At 34.0% G+C, this 19,041-nt stretch overlaps 1 protein-coding gene across 1 annotated transcript; it reads left to right on the top strand.

The window, feature by feature from the left end:
• The first annotated feature begins 240 nt into the window (after positions 1-240).
• Positions 241-18,556, top strand: LOC133172704 (probable aminopeptidase NPEPL1). Its single transcript, XM_061307655.1, has 13 exons — positions 241-315; positions 4,664-4,852; positions 7,968-8,150; positions 8,357-8,614; positions 9,163-9,244; positions 11,276-11,418; positions 13,160-13,237; positions 14,130-14,230; positions 14,360-14,414; positions 14,509-14,590; positions 14,678-14,841; positions 15,357-15,467; positions 16,543-18,556. The coding sequence occupies exons 2-13, from the start codon at positions 4,706-4,708 to the stop codon at positions 16,699-16,701; spliced, it is 1,563 nt and encodes a 520-aa protein (XP_061163639.1). The 5' UTR covers positions 241-315; positions 4,664-4,705; the 3' UTR covers positions 16,702-18,556.
• Positions 18,557-19,041: the final 485 nt, after the last annotated feature.

Below are 19,041 nucleotides of genomic sequence, written 5' to 3'. Positions count from 1 at the left end.
ATCAGCTGTGGAGTCGCCGGTGTGCATTAATGTGTTCCATGATTTAGTCGTATAGTTGGGAAATAAGAATATTCTAGATTTTTCCTTATTTTTACAACCAGTAGATAATAAGCATGAAATTTTTTTACATTGTTTATTGTTTGGTGTTTTTTATGATCGGGTTACATATACGAATTTTTGAAGGTACGATCAGAGACATGTATAAAAATATTTATGTCTCTGGTACGATTTACTTTTAAAATTCCAAGTATTCTGCTTGTCACTGTTTGCGGTGCAACCCACCCGCCCCGGTTTTTCCTGAATCAGTCACAACAGGTAAGAAAAAATAAGGATGTTCTAGACTGAATGTCAATCCAAGTATTGTCATTTACTTTTGATAATTAAAAATCAGGATACTAAATGGAGACATTTTCCAGAATTTCCTCAGCTGAAGCTGGCAATGGGAGTATTTTAATCAATATATACACTGCCCCTTTTATAGGAAAAAAATTATTTTAGACTTATATGTACCCCCTTTCAAGACACAGTACCTGCATGATTGCTTAACTACAAGTTCCTCATCCATTACAAAGATCTGTGAACTTGCTGAATCTCTTACCTGTAGAACAGCCCCTTCTTATGTGCTTACATACTTGCCAACCTCTTGTACTGAAAGCACATCCCTCTTCCTACTAAAGAAGAAAATGGAGGATATTCCGTAGTTTAAGAAAAACAAAATTTGAAACAGTTTCATCCATATTATCTATTACATGTACCTTTGATGCATGAAAAATTATAATATGTTGACAGTGCTACCGTTGGGGCGAGTGCATTGTTCACTTGATTTTAAGATCCACCTCTTCAAATTGCATGAGACATTTGGAACGTCTAGACTGTGATGCCACATGACGTCATATGTTAGCTGCATTTCCATAAACGAAGTTTGAAAAGTGCAAAAATTTTAACAAAGAACATTTAATCTAGTATCTGTATGTAATATCCCTTTAAATTAAGGTCATTTGGCAAACCTCGGCTGATTCCGTCACCTTCATCAAACCTCAGCTGTATGAGGAAACTTCATATGCGTCTCCGCTTAACATTTGTGATAAGGCTGTCTGTTTACTGCTTACTAAGCGACGCTTAGGGAAAATGTAACACTTTGAAAATGATAACAAACATGCATCTGACATGTGATAAAAAATTTCAAAAGCATTTAGGTAACACTAAGAATAACACTTACCAAGAAAAATGAACCTAGTATCTTTACATAATCACATGTTTGTTAACGGATCGAATTCAGCACACCGTGCACGTGTTATTATAGGATGCAGCCATATTGCATATAAATAGCTCCGGTTCAAAGGAAGTTTACGTGATACAGCTGAGGTTAGATGAGGTACGAATCGGCCCAGGTGTGCTGAGTGAAATTAAGGTGAGTTAATTTTTTATGAATATTTAGTTGTTGTTACCGCGTGAATGAAGTTAGCAGTGAGAACAACAAGTGATGCATTGTGGGTCCAGAATTACTGCGAAAAAATTCTATTGAATGAATTATTGTGCAGTAATCCGAATTTTCTCTTCACCCAGGCATTGTTGTTAGAGCTCACAGTGACGAGCGGAGCATCGAGCCGCTTGCTGCGCTCACTATAATTCTTTTCCACAAAGAAATCCATATAAGTGCCTAGTGCCATTGATTTCTCACTTATGTGGAATTCTTTTCTTTTGTGATACTTTATTTGATATAATTTCTGCAGTAAAAAAAATATATATAAATTAAAAATTATCAAAATTAGATTGTTGTAAGGTCCACAGAGATTTGTCATAAACTTTAACCCAAAGCCTGTTACAATTGATCTCTAATCTTTTCAGGCCCGTAGGAAGCAATTTCAGTTTGGGGGGGCACAGCCATACATTTTCAGTTTAGGGGGCACTATCAACTACCAGAAATTCCTTGACAAGCAAAAAAGAAAAAAAAAAAGGTCATCAGACGTTTTTATTGAGGGGGCACAAGCATATAGTATCTATGTTTTCTATAGTACTTTATATATTGGCAAAATTATTGGGGGGGGATGCCCCCCCCCCCCCCCCAGTTCCTACGGCCATGCTTTTACTTTGAAATAAAAGGAAAACACTGAAATTTCTTCTATGTTATTCATTCACAACAGATGTCTGGCATCTCTCTTTAATAGTTCATAAATGGATAGTTATAACTGGGTCTTTATTGCCTTTTTTAAATGTTGATTTATAAATTATTGAAGAAGGTAAATTCTTCCCTCTTCCTACATATCATATATCTCATATATATAGTGATATACTGCTTCAGCTTGTAAGAATATTTTTAGCTCACCTGAGTCAAAGGCTCAAGTGAGCTTTATTACTTACTTACTGCCCGTGTCACCTTTGGCATATATCTTTATTGAGCTTTATTGATCAACATTAATTGAATTTAATTCTGTCTATCATCCATCTGTCATATTTAAACTTCTCACATATTTGTCTTCTTCTCCAGGACCACTGGACCAATTTCAGCCAAACTTGCCACAACACATCCTTGGGAAAAGGAAATTCAGTTATTTCAAATAAAGAGTCACACCATCTTTCAAGGGGAGATAATAATTGTGAAATGGCAGAAAAAAACTAACTAAATTTCAATCAATTGCTCTCACCCAGTCCCTGACTTTAATTTACTTGATTAATGGGGGTTCACATACAAGGTAAATTTGAAGGAAGTTTTTATTTTTTCTACTTTAAGATCGAGAGGGTTATGATTGATCATATTAAGGTTCACCGATACTCTGATAAGAGAGATAACTCTAACTGCATGGTACAAATGACTTTTATTCCTTTATAAAATTGTCAAGTTTACAGGCCATTTCTGTCAAATTTAGCCCTGCAAGGTATGCTGAAATGGTGTGAATTTTAATTATAAATTAGATTTCTTTTGGATAATCATAAGCTTGAAGGAAAGTCTAAGGTTTTGTATGAGTGAGCAGAGGGTTGATGAACTTTAATATGCAACCATCCTTAGGAAGTGCAGATTAAGAGATTGGAATTGGGCTTCTGAGGATGGTCTAAAAATTCTGCAAAGAAATACATGTATGTAGGAAAAAAACTTTCAATTTTTTTCCCTCAAGAACTGCACAGGCATGATTATTTAATATTAGATGACTTTATCATAAAAATAAAAGATTCCAATTTTTGCTATGAATGAATTCCTTCTGATGAGATACAATGGGAAAGAAAATGAAAGTAATAAATAAATAGCAATTATTTGGTCTGAAATTTGAATCTTACACTATGCATATTTCAAGAGATATCGCGTGCCATGGTCTGTGAAGTCATATGCGCAACTACTTGGAACTTGGAAGGAAACTGGAATTGGGGTGTTTTCATATGAATTTTCTTCACATTTCAGCTTGCTTAAATGTTATATATTTTTGCAATGATAATTATCTAATTAATAATAAATATCAAGTAATTATAAATTGTAAATCATGAAATCTAATTTACCTATGATTTTAAATGTACCGGTAATTGTGTTGTTTAAATTTTTGTAACAACACCACAGTATCGATTCAAAATTACATTTTTAATATGTGTCCAGCTTGTAAAAACACCTGATTTTTCATCGTCACAGATATTTAAGAAGGGTTACATAATTAAAAGTGCACATGCATTTTCATTCTTTGATGGAAAATAAATTATAAAAACAGCCATATTATGTAAAAACACATTCATTTCTAGGTCACTGTAGTCACTACCCTTTGCCACCTGTCAAAATGTTTGCTGCTATTTTTACAATTTGATGTTGCTGTTTATAAATGATAATCCAGGAATTTATTTTGCTGAATTTTTTTTTAATTTAATTACAAAATCCCACTGTTGCCTCATATTTTTAAATTTTTTTGGGCAACTGTTTTTGTTATATTTACATAGAGAAGCTTGGAAGTCATCGTGCATATGGCGTCCAGTACCATTGGTGACTATCAAATTAATTAACTCAAAACTCATCGATCGCAAGCAAAAATTAGATGCAGTTTACTGGTAAAACTCCTTAATTATACAAAATAAGTGCAAATGGTGAATGTTTCCATTAAAGTCAGTACATAAGCATTCATAGGAAGCGCATATTCAAATTTGTTCAAATCATGGCCCCATGAGATAGGGTGAGGCAACAATGTAACAATGTCAAAAAAAAATTATATTCATAATGGAGACAAAAAAATCTAAAGAAAAGCAGGCCTCTCAGGTGTAACTCCAGTGAGCATTGTGGCCCATGGGCCCCTTGTTTTGAAAATCATCTTCTTTTTTACATGAGGGTATGTTCACTTTTTTCACATTAACTGATGCAGCTGCCAGACTGAAAGAGGTAATCAATGCAATTCTACCCCATGAGCCTACTACTGCTTTAGTAAAAAAAAAAAAAAACAACAAATAAAAAAAACAAACAATCAAACAAAAAACTTTGATTTTTGCTGCATGAAATAAAAATAATTTTAAAATTTTATTAAAAAAACTGTTTTTATATTTTGCATCTAAAATGATCATTATTCCTTATGATCTGAGTCACTGAATAGAATAGCCATTAATATATATGCTGAAAAGATAATAAGTCTTATTGAATTGTATTGTTATCTTATTTCATAGCAGAGATCCTTTACAACTCTGATCTTTCTTTATGCAGGCTGTATTTGTAGCAGGATTGTGACTGCCACAGAGAGAGAAGATGCCTGTAAAGCTTGTGTATGGGGGTAAACTGACTGAGTCAGACCCCAAGGATTTCCCCGTGGTCATTGTAGGTCAGCTGCCTCATCTTACCAGTATCACTTTTGATGACATCAAAGTTAAGCTGGAACCTAGAGTCAACAAAGAAGTAAGTAGTGTTGTCAAATCGGTTGAAAATCAGAATCGATTAATCGGCAGCATCAGTTGACTCTAACCAACTGATCATCGGCCAATAATCGAATCGGTAACCATTTGTATGAAATAGGCACTAAATTTTACATAAAATGTATAAGTATAATTTTATAATAATGTAAGTAAAGGTGTATTATACAGATTAAAATTCTAAATACAGTTTGCAGTTTGATTAACAATTTCAGTAATACAGAGTTTTGCCTGATTAGGATTTACTTTACCTGGGTAAAAGAAAAATTGACAGAGTTTTAATTAACATGATCATCTAAAATATGGAATTTAATTTTTAGCTCACCTGAGCCGAAGGCTCAAGTGAGCTTTTCTGATCACATTTTGTCTGTAGTCCGTCTGTCTGTCCGTCTGTAAACTTTTCACATTTTCGACTTCTTCTCAAGAACCACTGGGCCAATTTCAACCAAACTTGCCACAAAGTATCCTTGGGTGAAGGGGATTCAAGTTTGTTCAAATGAAGGGCCACACCTTCTTCCAAGGGGAGATAATTTAGAATTCGTGAAAAATTAATGGCATCATTAAAAAATCTTCTTCTCAAGAACCACTGTGCTTGAAAACATGAAACTTATGTGGAAGCATCCTCAGGTAGTGTAGATTCAAGTTTGTTCAAATCATGACCCCCGGGGGTAGGGTGGGGCCGCAATGGGCGATCAAAATTTTACATAGGAAATATACAGGAAAAATCTTTAAAAATCTTCTTCTCAAGAACAGCAAAACCATAATTGGTCATATTTATATGGTAGCATCGTCAGATAGTGTAGATTCAAGTTTGTTCAAATCATGACCCCCGGGGGTCGGGTGGGGCCACAATGGGCGATCAAAGTTTTACATAGGAATATATAGGAAAAATCTTCAAAAATCTTCTTCTCAAGAACAGCAAAGCCATGATTGGTCATATTTACTTGGAAGCATCCTCAGGTAGTGTAGATTCAAGTTTGTTCGAATCATGACCCCCGGGGGTAGGGTGGGGCCACAATGGGCGATCAAAGTTTTACATAGGAATATATTGGAAAAATCTTTAAAAATCTTCTTCTCAAGAACAGCAAAGCCATGATTGGTCATATTTACTTGGAAGCATCCTCAGGTAGTGTAGATTCAAGTTTGTTCAACTCATGACCCCCGGGGGTCGGGTGGGGCCACAATGGGCAATCAAAGTTTTGCATAGGAATATATAGGAAAAATCTTTAAAAATCTTCTTCTCAAGAACAACAAAGCCATCATTGGTCATATTTATATGGTAGCATCCTCAGGTAGTGTAGATTCAAGTTTGTTCAACTCATGACCCCCGGGGTTCGGGTGGGACCACAATGGGCGATCAAAGTTTTACATAGGAATATATAGGAAAAATCTTTAAAAATCTTCTTCTCAAGAACAGCAAAGCCATGATTGGTCATATTTACATGGAAGGATCCTCAGATAGTGTACATTCAAATTTATTCAACTCATGACCCCCGGGGGTCGGGTGGGGCCACAATGGGCGATCAAAGTTTTACATAGGAACACATAGTAAAAATCTTCTTCTCAAGAACAGCAAAACCATGATTGGTCATATTTATATGGTAGCATCCTCAGGTAGTGTAGATTCAAGTTTGTTCAACTCATGACCCCCGGGGGACGGGTGGGACCACAATGGGCGATCAAAGTTTTACATAGGAATATATAGGAAAAATCTTTAAAAATCTTCTTCTCAAGAACAGCAAAGCCATGATTGGTCATATTTACATGGAAGTATCCTCAGATAGTGTACATTCAAATTTATTCAACTCATGACCCCCGGGGGTAGGGTGGGGCCACAATGGGCAATCAAAGTTTTACATAGGAACACATAGTAAAAATCTTCTTCTCAAGAACAGCAAAGCCATGATTGGTCATATCTATATGGTAGCATCCTCAGATAGTGTACATTCAAATTTGTTCAAATCATGACCCCCAGGGGTCGGGTGGGGCCACAATGGGCGATCAAAGTTTTACATAGGAACACATAGTAAAAATTCTATAAAAAAAAAAACAATTTGTTAAGAATAGCAAAGCCATGATTGGTCATATTTATATGGTAGCATCCTCAGATAGTGTACATACAAATTTGTTCGAATCATGACCCCTGGGGGACGGGTGGGGCCACAATGGGCAATCAACGTTTTACATTGGAACACATAGTAAAAATCTTTAAAAAAAAAAAACTATTTGTTAAGAATAGCAAAGCCATGATTGGTCATATTTATATGGAAGCATTCTTAGATAGTGTACATTCAAGTTTGTTCAAACATGACCCCTGGGGGTCGGGTGGGGCCACAATGGGTGATCAAAGTTTTACATAGGAATACATAGGTTAAATCTTTAAAAATCTTCTACTCAAGAACAGCAAAGCCATGATTGGTCATATTTAACTGGAAGCATCCTCAGATAATGTAGATTCAAATTTGTTCAATTCATGACACCCCCTCCCCCCCCCCCCCCCCCAACCACTTTTATATTTAAACTTTTCAACCTTTCAAGATTGAAGTGATTTCTGCTTTTTCCTAGCCATAGTGCTCAGGTGAGCAATGTGGCCCCTGGGCCTCTTGTTTTTAACTGTTATTAGACAGTTAATATTCCAAATCCATGTGATTCCATATGAAATGAAAAGTGAATTTCCCCCAAACACTGATAACCAACATATTTTATTTATACAAACAGTTTTTTTTATATGATTCAAGCATAGTTGTACTTATCTGTACGGAAACCAAATTTTCATTTTAAACCAGATTTTTAGTATGTTAAAATGGTAAATGACAACACTTGGAAGATATATATGGAAGATATATATTGATAACAATAGCTTTTTCTTGAAATAAAAGTGAGAAAACAATAAAGAGATAAGTGTTGTAATATACCAATTATAATCGATTGTTAAATCTCTAATCGATTGTCTAAAATCGACAGCCTTTCCGATCGATTATCGATTATAAATCGATCATCGTGACAACACTAGAAGTAAGTATAAGCTGTTTTTAATACTTTGTTTGAATAGGGTGTCAGCAGAAATAAGAATATTTGCCAGATGACTCTGTATATTTCAGACATTTAGTCTAGCTGTGAGTAGCCTGCGACCATCACCAACTGACACATGTCCACTCTGGCTTAGGAATGCTACCATAGCTGCCCTGCCCCTGAAGAGTAGTCGGCACAATACCCCGTCTCGTGCCCATTCTTTATCTAAACTTGTAAAAGGCTGTCTTTCTGGCCAGGATGAATTTGTTGTGGTAATGAAATTGTATAGCATTCTATACTTATATTAAGATATTTTTATTATACATGTACTTTAAGTTTCAAAGTTTTTTTGGCTTCCTGTACTTTAAATCATTCAACTTACTGAGTATTCTATATAACAGTGAATCATTTTTAGATATGAAGAAATTTAGTACTGATTACAATTTCTTTTTTGTCACAATGTTACATCATTTTGTAGATTGTGTGTGAGAGAAAGGATGTGTATGCCTTAGGATGTGCTGTAGCCAGAATTCTACCACTGTACTCGGGGAAGTCTGGACAGAACTCTGTAGATTACACCCTGACAGTGGACTTTCTGTTGGTGGGGGCGGACAAGGATAAGCCTCTTTCTAAGGATGATCTTCACTGTTTGTCTGCCTCAGCCCATGGCATCAGACTTGCTGCAGAAATTGTGGATAAGCCATGTTCTCATATGAACACAGATGACTTTGTGAAGGTATAATACACCTTGTTCTCATTTGAATACATGTACATGAGATTTTGTAAGATTTTTTTTTATTTTTGTGGTTAGAGTTACTGAATACATTTTATGTATTAACATTAAAATTGCAGTGAAAAATAACATTTTATTATTCTTTTAGTTAATGACTTATTCTTTTAGATATATATGTTAACAAATACAGAAGTATTTGATAAAACACCACCTACCTACATGTACATTGTACTTTTAGCTCTTTGATAAACATTGATTTGTGAACATTTTGATATTCATAGTTACTTAAATTTTACTCTTTTGCAATGATTTGTTGCTTTCTTTCCAATATTTTGTATGTATTTCGCTTTTGTAATTGTAAATTCACCTTCTACATTTCTATCTCTGCAATTTCATTCTGAATTATTTCAGATAAACCTTTATTAAATTTATTAATCTTCCTAGTAAAATGTGTTACTTTTTAAATGATTAAACATATTGATTATTCCAATTTTCACTAGTGACCTAGTTTACCAATGACCATTCATATCTGTATGATCCTTTATTTCCAGGAGGCAGAGACTGTTGCTAGGGAGCTTCAGATCACCCCCTATATTGTACGGGGGGAGGAGCTAAAGGAAAAAGGATTTGGAGGTTTGTGATTACCTAATTTTCTGTTAAGGTCTGTAAATATACCAGGTACCTCATTTTACTGGAATATGTGCACCTGTACCTCTTTTTTGTGTAGATTTTCTAATGGATATATCTTGCTGCATTAAGTTACTTGTACAGATACTTGAAAATAACTTGAAGATGTACGGTTTTGGGATGTTTTAAAAAGAGAATTATTACCAGTGATGCTGTAAATATGATTACAAATTCCTTTCCATTTTTAAACTGTACATAATTCAAATAAGCTACATACACTATATATTTAGGTCACCTGAGTCACTCAGGTGACCTATTGCTATCCGTTCTCGTCCGTCGGCGTGCAGTGTGCGTCGTGCGTCGTATGTTAACATTTGAACATTTTTAGCTTCTTCTCTGAAACCACTAAACCAATTTCAACCAAATTTGGCATATAGCATCTATGGGTGAAGGGGAACAAAAATTGTGAATTTCATGGTCCCTGCCCCCCTGGGGCCTGAGGGGTGGGGGTAAAACCACCAAAATTAATGCAATCTTTAAAAATCTTCTTCTTTACTCCTGGACATCAAGCAGTCAAACTGTTGGCATCATTTTAATAAGCATTGAGCCCTCTACCAAAATTGTGAAATTCATGGCCCCAGGGTCAGGGGTTCTGGTGCTAGGGTGGGGCTATATAGATCATATAGTGAAAGTGCATATTTCTTTGAAAATCTTCTTCTCTGCTCCTGGGTATTAAATAAAGTAACTAATTACATAGTTATGATGAGCAAGAGTGCCTCTTCCAAAATTGTGAATTTCATGTCCCCAGGGTCAGGGGTTCTGGTGTTAGTGTGGGGCTCTATTGATTATATAGTGAAAATGCATGAATTCTTTGAAAATCTTTTTCTCTGCTCCTGGGTATTAAATAAACTAACTGAGAACATAGTTATGGTGAGCATGGCTGCCTTTTTAGAAATTGTGAATTTCATGGCCCTTGGGTCAGGGGTCCTGGTGTTAGGGCTGGGCTCTATTGATTATATAGGGAAAAGGCATGAATTCTTTCAAAATCTTCTTCTCTGCTCCTGGGTATTTTTCAAACAAAGGAAGTGCATGGTTATGATAAAGAAGAATGCCTCTTCCAAAATTGTAAAATTCATGGCCCCTTGGTCAGGGGTTCTGGTGAAGGGGGGGGGGAGAGAGAGAGAGAGAGAGAGAGAAAGAGAGAGAGAGAGAGAGCTCTATTGATTATATAGTGAAAATGCATAATTTCTTTCAAAATATTTTTTCTACTACTGGTTATAAAGTAAAGAAACAAATGTATAGTTATAATGAGAAAGGGTGCTTCTTCCAGAATTGTGAGTTTGTGGCCAATGGGTCAGATGTTCTGGTGTAAGGATGGGGCTTTATTTATTTAATAATATGGTGAAAATGCATTTCTTTGAAAATCTTCTATGCTTCTGGGGATGTTCAAGGCAAACAGAGTAAAAGTTTTAATATGCAAGGGTATTTTTACCAGAATTTTGAACACCTGGACCATTTAGTCAAGTGTTCTGGTCCTGGCCAGGGATCTATTAACTTGTATTCTGCTGAGCAAAGTTATTCCCCTTTGCCACTCATCTTTGATAATTAATCACTGTAAATAATGTATTTGAAAGCTTAATAGAATAAGAGAATTATGCAAGAAAAATTTATTGTAAAATAAAAAAAGTACTTTCATAGTTTCAATGACTTGGAAATAATAGATGAATAAAAATGAGACAAAAGTAACTCATCTTTTTAAATGTTCTTCAAAGGCCAAGAGAGGCCATTGTGAGAAGTAATAATATGGGGTTAAATAATAGACATTTTGTTAATAGTCTGCATCGGAATAGTGATAAATGGGGGGGGGGGGGGGGGGGGCAGATAGATACTAGACCAATTATTTTGTTGATGCTAATCATACTATTTTTCTTCCTTTTGGGCAACAAAGCTTCATTTATCAGTTTATGGGTCCTCTAAATTGTTGTATTGTACTCAGGTGACTGTTAAGGCCTTTGGGCCTCTTGTTTCTTTGACCAGGTATTTATAATGTTGGAAGGGCTGCAGAACACCCACCAGCTCTAGTGGTTCTGAGCCACAGGCCAGAGGGAGCCACCAAAAATATCGCTTGGGTTGGTAAGGGGATTGTTTTTGATACTGGTGGACTCTGCATTAAAGCTAGGGTAAGGTTGCTTCAAAAGAAAAATCAAAATATAACCTTCCAGAGTGTCATTAATTACTTGTATGTATATCATAAATTTGAAGAAAAATTGTACATCTATGTAAAAGAAGACTAAGTAGAACTGCATAAATGAAAAAAAATTGATGTAATAGATTAGTGATAGTACTAAATTATCATCATTTTTAGTGCCGATTGATTTGCATTCTGTAGAAGAATTTTTTCAGCATGGTTTTTTATTTACGCTATGTACATGGTCATATATTTTCCACGGAAGTTTGTCCCAGCACACCTGAAATACATTTAAGGCATATAGTGGCAATCTAAGAAATTTGTATAATTTATTACCTGCGGATTGAACAGAAATTGAGATTCTGCAGAATTATGACCCCCTTAAGGCAAAGCAATTCTGTTTGTTTTCACCAAGTAGATCTAATATAAAATTCTTAAGAAATTTCCTCTAACTTCCTGACATAAAAACAATTTACTTAAGAGAAACATTTTTTTTATTTTACTCAGAATCTAAGCCTTATACATGTACATGTAATCATTTTAGTCCTTGTTAGGAGGGAAAATGAATGTTTAACAGTATATATTTACATTTTCAAAAGATTCTTTGCAAATTAGAAGACTGTTCATTTTCTCATGAATTACCATGGATGAACAAGGATATCTCCATTGTGACATCATACTTGATGTAAATCTATATAGTGCAAACTGTTTTGTTTTAAAAATGAGCTTTGAATGACATAAATTGTGGCAAATTGTCAGACAAATAATGTGAATATTAGAAATGAATTTAATTTTTGAGAATTCATGAGGCACATGAACTGTGACGCTTCACGCCTGCATGCACATTTATCATGAAGGGCTAAAGCGCTTCATGAAATATGGCGGCATGAAGCATCGTAGTTCATGTCCTCATGAATTCTCAAAATTAAATTCACTATTTAATCATAGTGCATGTTAAGCTCAATTTTCTTTCAGTTTTCTTAATAGAGAAGGTGAAATGATTTTTACACATGCAAAATCAAAATGTGGAGGATGTAGCTTTTAGGATCATGGGTCAAAAGGGTAGATTTGGTTGCTAAAAATAGATTTTGGGATTTCAATGCAATACCATTGTAAAAATGATTCAAATAAGAATATTCATGTATGCATGAGGGTTGATCTTATGAAGAACTTGGCTGGGATCACTTAGGGTCATGGAATGAAGTGGCCTGGCTCATATAGAAAATAGTGTTTTGGTTTCCATACAGGCACTTGAGAATAACACATACTGATATGTTCATATTTCAATCATATATTGGTCTGATGAAGAGCTCAGATGAGATTGTTTTTGGGTTCATTGGGTCAAAGGGCAAGGCTTCTGCTGCTAAAATAGAGATTTTGGATTCTTTACAGTAACTTAAGGTTTGTTATGGATGTTCATACTGAACAGAAAATTATCTCACCTGTTGTAAGGTTGCTGGGACACAGATATTGGATTGTATTTAGAACAGTTTTGATGCCAGTTCAGTGCAATTACGTGTACCTTTGAGCAATTTGGGCCAAAGTCTTAGTACATGCATATACAAATGTGGTCCAGTGTTAGACACTAGTCCAATTCATTTTGCTTGAATTATTCCTATTTAAATGTTTAAAAGTAGTAAAAAGTGTACAATGGAAGCACTTATACCGTATGGACTTACTGTATTTAATTTTTTCTGAGATTTTTGACTGAAACACATGTGTTTTTCTAATAGCAAGGTATGTGTGGAATGAAGCGTGACTGTGGAGGAGCGGCCGGTATACTGGGAGCTTTCTATGGTGCTGTCAAACTGGTGTGTATACTTGTATCATAAAACTATATTTTATTTATTTATTCCAGAAAAAAAATATCCAAAAAAGATTTTCTTCTCATCACATTGACAGACATTTACATCACATTCTGACAATTTTATCTTGAAATAAAATTCAGTCTGATGACATTCTTGTCAAAATGAGCTTTAATAGTTAATTCATAATTCAGAGTTATGATTTCTCCTTGTGCATTTTTTTTATTATACTTGTTAATCCTTCAAATTGAAAATAACTACAACTTGTGATAAAACTTTACATTTAATTTTTTTTATCCACGGCTTTGACTAGGATAGTGCTTTTATTTTTTATCCACTGGCTTTGAGTAGGATAGCGCTTTTATCAAACCAGCAGCAGGAACTATTTTCCCTGATTCATAGTACATTGTACAGGAAATCAAATTAGACATCAAAATTTGTATGAAATTTTTCTGAGGGTTGGACAACACAGGGTATAGCTTTGCTATATGTGAAAATTTGCAGTTTATGAAAAATAGTTATTTTACTTGCTAAACTTTATGTAGGAAACATTTTAAAGAAGTACTCGGTATAATAAGTGTAACTATTGCATTATGCAGTTATTACTTGTTTATTTTATAATTAATTGGGGAAATTAAAAATGAATTGATTGAACAGAAAAAGATTCTGTTCAAAGCACAGTTACAAACTTTATTTTTATTTTGATTTTTTTTCTTGCCTGTCTGAAAAATTTGTAAGTTTATATTAACTTCATAATATCCTTTACATATCATATCCCATGCAATTTCATTCTTCTTTCCATCATCCTCTGATCCAAAATAAATGAGTTTCAAAGTTGATATGTTATAAGTGTGATTGAAGGAAAAGGGTATATTATTTTCGGTTATCATAATTTCAGGGTTTTAGTGAGAATTTACATGCTGTGTTCTGTGTGGCTGAGAATGCTGTAGGACCACTGGCCACTCGGACTGATGATGTCTACACACACTACTCAGGAAGGTAATGTCAAGATTTCATAAAGGGATAAAACTTTACCAAATTTTATGTAGTCAAAGTAGTGTTTATACATTGAACCATTTTGCAGTTTAAATCTAGTTAACTAGCATCAATATTTTACATATTTTACAGAACTGTGGAAGTAAATAACACAGATGCAGAAGGAAGACTTGTTCTGGCTGATGGGGTGTGTTCTTTAATAGCTTAGATTCAAACTTTGTAATACATCTGAAAATTTTCCTCTAATTTGCTCATATGATAAATCTACTCTCTGTCCAAAGGTTGCTTATGCTAGGAAAGATTTGAAAGCTGATGTTGTTGTTGACATGGCAACTTTAACTGGTGCCCAAGGAATTGCTACTGGTAAGTAAAAGGAAAATGAATGATTTTCTTGACCCCTTTTCAAATGTTTTATTTTCTGGTTGACATTAAGATTTTTTTTGTGATTAGGTAAATACCATGGCAGTATTGTCACCAATGATGAAAACATGGAGCTGTGGTGTGTGAAGGCAGGACAAAATTCAGCAGATCTTGTACATGCCATGCCGTACTCCCCCGAGCTTCATTTCCCAGAATTCAGTAGTGCAATAGCAGATGCCAAAAACTCAGTGGCAGTAAGTGAGGCTGAATTTTAACCATGTAATTTATTATCAGTATCATATACAAAGTAAGGAAATCTAAAGCACAGTTCAGTCAATTTATTCCTCTTTCATGGTACTGGCATGGCATTCGTAAGAGAATATCAAGATTTTGGCAGAGCTTGCACTTATTGTCCGATTAAAAAAGGCTATAATATAATTCTTTGACTTCATTTCTTAGGATCTACAGTAAAACATGGTTATAGCAAACATGCTTATTATGAATTCATGCTTACTGTGAAGTGATTTTCATTCTTTATGGTTTTAAAACATATTGTGAACTTAATGGATATAAGGAATCAAAATTGTTCATCCATGGCACATGGCTATATTTAGCATGTTTTACTGTAGTTGTTTTTTCCTGTTCTCTAACAGTAGAAATATAGATGAATACAAATTGACATTACTCTATAGTAAGATTGGCATGTCTCTTCAGATTTACATTGTTTAGATTAATTCCTGTTAAGATTGTGCCTTTGAATGATTGACAGGACAGGAGCAATGCCCAGGTATCCTGTGCTGGCCTCTACATAGCATCTAACCTTGGTTTTGACTATCCCGGAATATGGCTCCATATTGATATGGCTGCCCCTGTTCACAATGTAGGTCACTGCAAATTAAAAAATATATTTTATTTATTGCAAGGTGCTTCTTCAGCGCATCTTTCATTCTGAAGATAGACGACTTTTTAAAGATATACACGCTATATAAACACGATTTTTTATGTGAAACAAAATGACTAAATGATTTGAGAAACATGATGTGTAATAAAAAATAATTTACTAAATAAGTGGTTGTAATTACAAAACAATTTAGCAAGATCTGGAATTAAGAATTCAGCCTATTCACGAATATTGATGAAGGAAGTGCGTAAACAGTATAATAGACACGCATGTCCACGGGAAATCATAGACAACGAGGTACGTTGCATTTTGACTGCGATTTTGAATAAAAGTTAATATCTGTCATTACAGAGTAGATGGTTAATACTGGTTGTTTTCAAAGATAAGTATCTTTAAGCATAAACCGTATGCCATCCATGTCAAAAAGTATTTTGTATACCAAACGACCTACCTCGTTTTCTTGATGCCATTTTTGTTTATCAATCTAAAAGTAGCGACGGTGTCACATGATGCATGAATTTAAATAGAGGCATTACTTTCCTAGTAGGATAATAAACAATTATAATTTGAGATCTTTATAATGTGTTCATTTCCAATTGTGTAATTTACAATATTTTCGTTACTTTATTTGGTAAACAAAATAAATAAATTTCCAACTTTATTTTTAACTGAGGAAAGTTATAGCCTGTATATCTTTAATGCTCAAATGGCTTTTAAATACATTGTATATATACAGTTGAGCTTCATTATCTGGAACATTGATATCCCCAATACATGGATATGTTGAAATGATTTGGAAGTCCCAACCACATTTTCTTTAAATATTTTACCCTCAATATCTCAAATTTCCAGATATCTTGAAGTTTTTTCCAGGTCCCATCTAGTTCAAGATAATGAGGTTTGACTGTATATTTACACAAAACTTCAAGCTAAGTAACGTAAATTTGCTGATAAAAAATACATGTATGTGCCTTTATATCAAAGAAATTGATAGTTAATTATTAAAGATAATTTTTTGTTTGGTACAGTATGTATATTTTTGTTTCTTGTCCAGGGAGAAAGAGCTACAGGCTATGGTGTGGCATTGCTGACCAGCTTGTTTGGTCAGATGTCCAATAATTCCCTTCTGAATTACATAGCGCCCCCTATGTCTATACAGGAAACCATGGAGGTAGAGAGTGAAGATTCCTCTAAGAAGATTCGTCGCTACTGACCTTTGACTGATTTGTTGCATTAAACAGTGATGTTGTGCAGATTATAGTTTGTTTTGTATTTTTGACACCTTGTACATGTAGGTAATATTAGCTTTTTAATGAAAGCAGTCATAAGCTTAAGTATATCTAAGTTTTGCTTGATTATTTAGGTTTTTTTTTTTTTTGGTTGAACATTTAAGTTTCTATTTATTAATTAGTTTTATATATATAAATTTACACAAATTACCATTCTTACATAGCATTTTATGACATCATTAATTTGTTTTTGATTTTCCCTCAGGTAGTAAAATTAAGAATTACATCCCAATCCAAAACAGATCCTAACACAAGTTAACTGCATTAAAGTTCTTACACTCAGAACTTACAAGAACTACAAGACATAAATGCCAAATTAGTCACAAAAATAGTGTTTCCTTAAAAGTTTATTTTGGTACGTTGATAAGTACTCAAAAGTTCCAAACATATATGAGTGTGGGAATTTTGTCTCAAGAGTGCAATAAATGTAAATCATCATATGTCTAAATAAATACCCTTTGATGAAAGTGGAGATGTACTAAAAGTTTTGAGATTTACAGAAAGGTAACTTTTATAACATAAAATATACATTTATAATGTGATTTTAAAAAAAAAATGACATCCAGGTGACTGTTTAGGTTCATGGGCCTCTAAGATTATTTAAATCATGATTTATAGTCTTATGAAAATTAAAAGACAGCATATCTTGTCTTTAAGAAAAATATTTTGTTTTACTTTCTGTAAAATCACATATTTTCTTGGGGTCAAATTTTTGTGGTTATACACTAGACAAAATTGCTAACGCAACACTTATTATTCTTATTTGTGAATTGGTCATTTTTCTGATTGGTACTAGTATATAAAATATGCCATCTTTTCCAAAACAGTTGGATTGACAAATGTCTTGGTGTCATGTCAAGACCCTTAAAGGACCTTGTCCGAAATCCAATGTCCCAACGTGCACTGCGCACCGTTTTTGCCAAGATATGAAGTTGGTGATTGCCGAAGGTGGTCCGTGAGGTTGCGACGGGAGCAGTCTCCTACTTAAAAATCAAATGCTATACCCTGATTGACTACCATATTGCTTAATAGTCACCCAGTGCCTTGGTGTCCCTACCAAATCCACCCAACTTCCGGTTGCCCCAGTTTTGTGGAACAATCTTGAAGTTATTGTGTGGTGCTTACTTAATGCCGTCGATATCTATTGTAAATATTTTTATGATCGTTAATTCATTTTCAACAATTTTTCACCAGAGAAATGCATAATCTTTGAATTGTTTTAATTTTTCACAAATTTCTTCAAAGGAACCCCCTGTAGATACCATACTGGCTGCCTTAGCGGTCTCTTCTAGAGTCAAACGCTGCATACGGTGTAACTTTTTTTCTGAGTTTTTAATTAGTACAAACATAAAGAACACAACCACAAAGAAAAAATTAGAAATTTATTCCACCAAAAAAGTATGGATATGATTTTAATTTTTTCAATGAAGTGGTTACGCTTCAGTAAACATTGCTATTATTTATCAGTTAAAACATTTAAATGACCCATTTTTTAATGAAGTAACATAATTATATATCAAACACATCATAAACAAGTTTTGAAAAGAAAAATGTTAATCTATTTAGGTGGTGCGTTAGCAATTTTGTCTAGTGTATGGGAATCAATATAATTTTTTTTTTTTGAGAGACGCTCATTTATATTTATATGTGATCATGTGATATTTCATGTTCAAGTGCTGAATGCTAATGTTTGATTGTATTGTTATTTAGTTAACATGCGTTGATACAGGGAGTAGAAATAAAACACCAAATAAAAGACTAATTATAAATAATAGACAAGTATATGTATGTTTATTCCAACAAGCTAAATTAGGGAATTTATGTCCCATGCTGAAAGAATAAGAGAATGGAAACCTAACAAATCAGATGAAGAAAGAAAAAAAGGATTGACCTTGACCTTTCACCTTTTGGTCTTAAGATCATAAGGGTCTTTCTTGAGTTTGAATCATCACCTTAAGTTTCATTGCAAAGCTCAAAGAGAACTAAAGTTATCAGCTGGAAACCCATTTTAGGGCTTAGGCAATGTACCAATATGAGTTTCTGACCTCAACCATTTGACCTTGAAATCAAAAGAGATTTTATTTAAGTCTAAATTGTATTGCAAAAGCTCAAAGAAAGCTAAAGTTATTAACTGCATGGAAAATATTTTATGCAATATATAAAGAATGAGGGTGTATTTGATTGGATTCGGCTTGAAAAGTTAATTGATCGTCACATGATATTTTAGCATGCAATTGATGTATTGGGTTCCTTTGATATAGACA

Source organism: Saccostrea echinata, unplaced genomic scaffold (genome assembly GCF_033153115.1).
Source record: "Saccostrea echinata isolate AGI-Se365-2 ecotype Australia unplaced genomic scaffold, CSIRO_AGI_Sech_v1 ptg000054l, whole genome shotgun sequence".
NCBI lineage: Eukaryota > Metazoa > Mollusca > Bivalvia > Ostreida > Ostreidae > Saccostrea > Saccostrea echinata.
Note: the sequence above shows the minus strand (reverse complement) of the source record. Positions and strands in the feature narration are given on the sequence as shown.

Bases quoted from the DNA above. Each gene is read 5' to 3' on its own strand.
- LOC133172704 (XM_061307655.1), top strand. From the start codon at position 4,706: ATGCCTGTAAAGCTTGTGTATGGGGGTAAACTGACTGAGTCAGACCCC. The intron at 4,853-7,967 runs GTAAGTAGTGTT...TGTATATTTCAG, and splicing joins AACCTAGAGTCAACAAAGAA to ACATTTAGTCTAGCTGTGAG. The intron at 8,151-8,356 runs GTAATGAAATTG...ATCATTTTGTAG, and splicing joins GCCAGGATGAATTTGTTGTG to ATTGTGTGTGAGAGAAAGGA.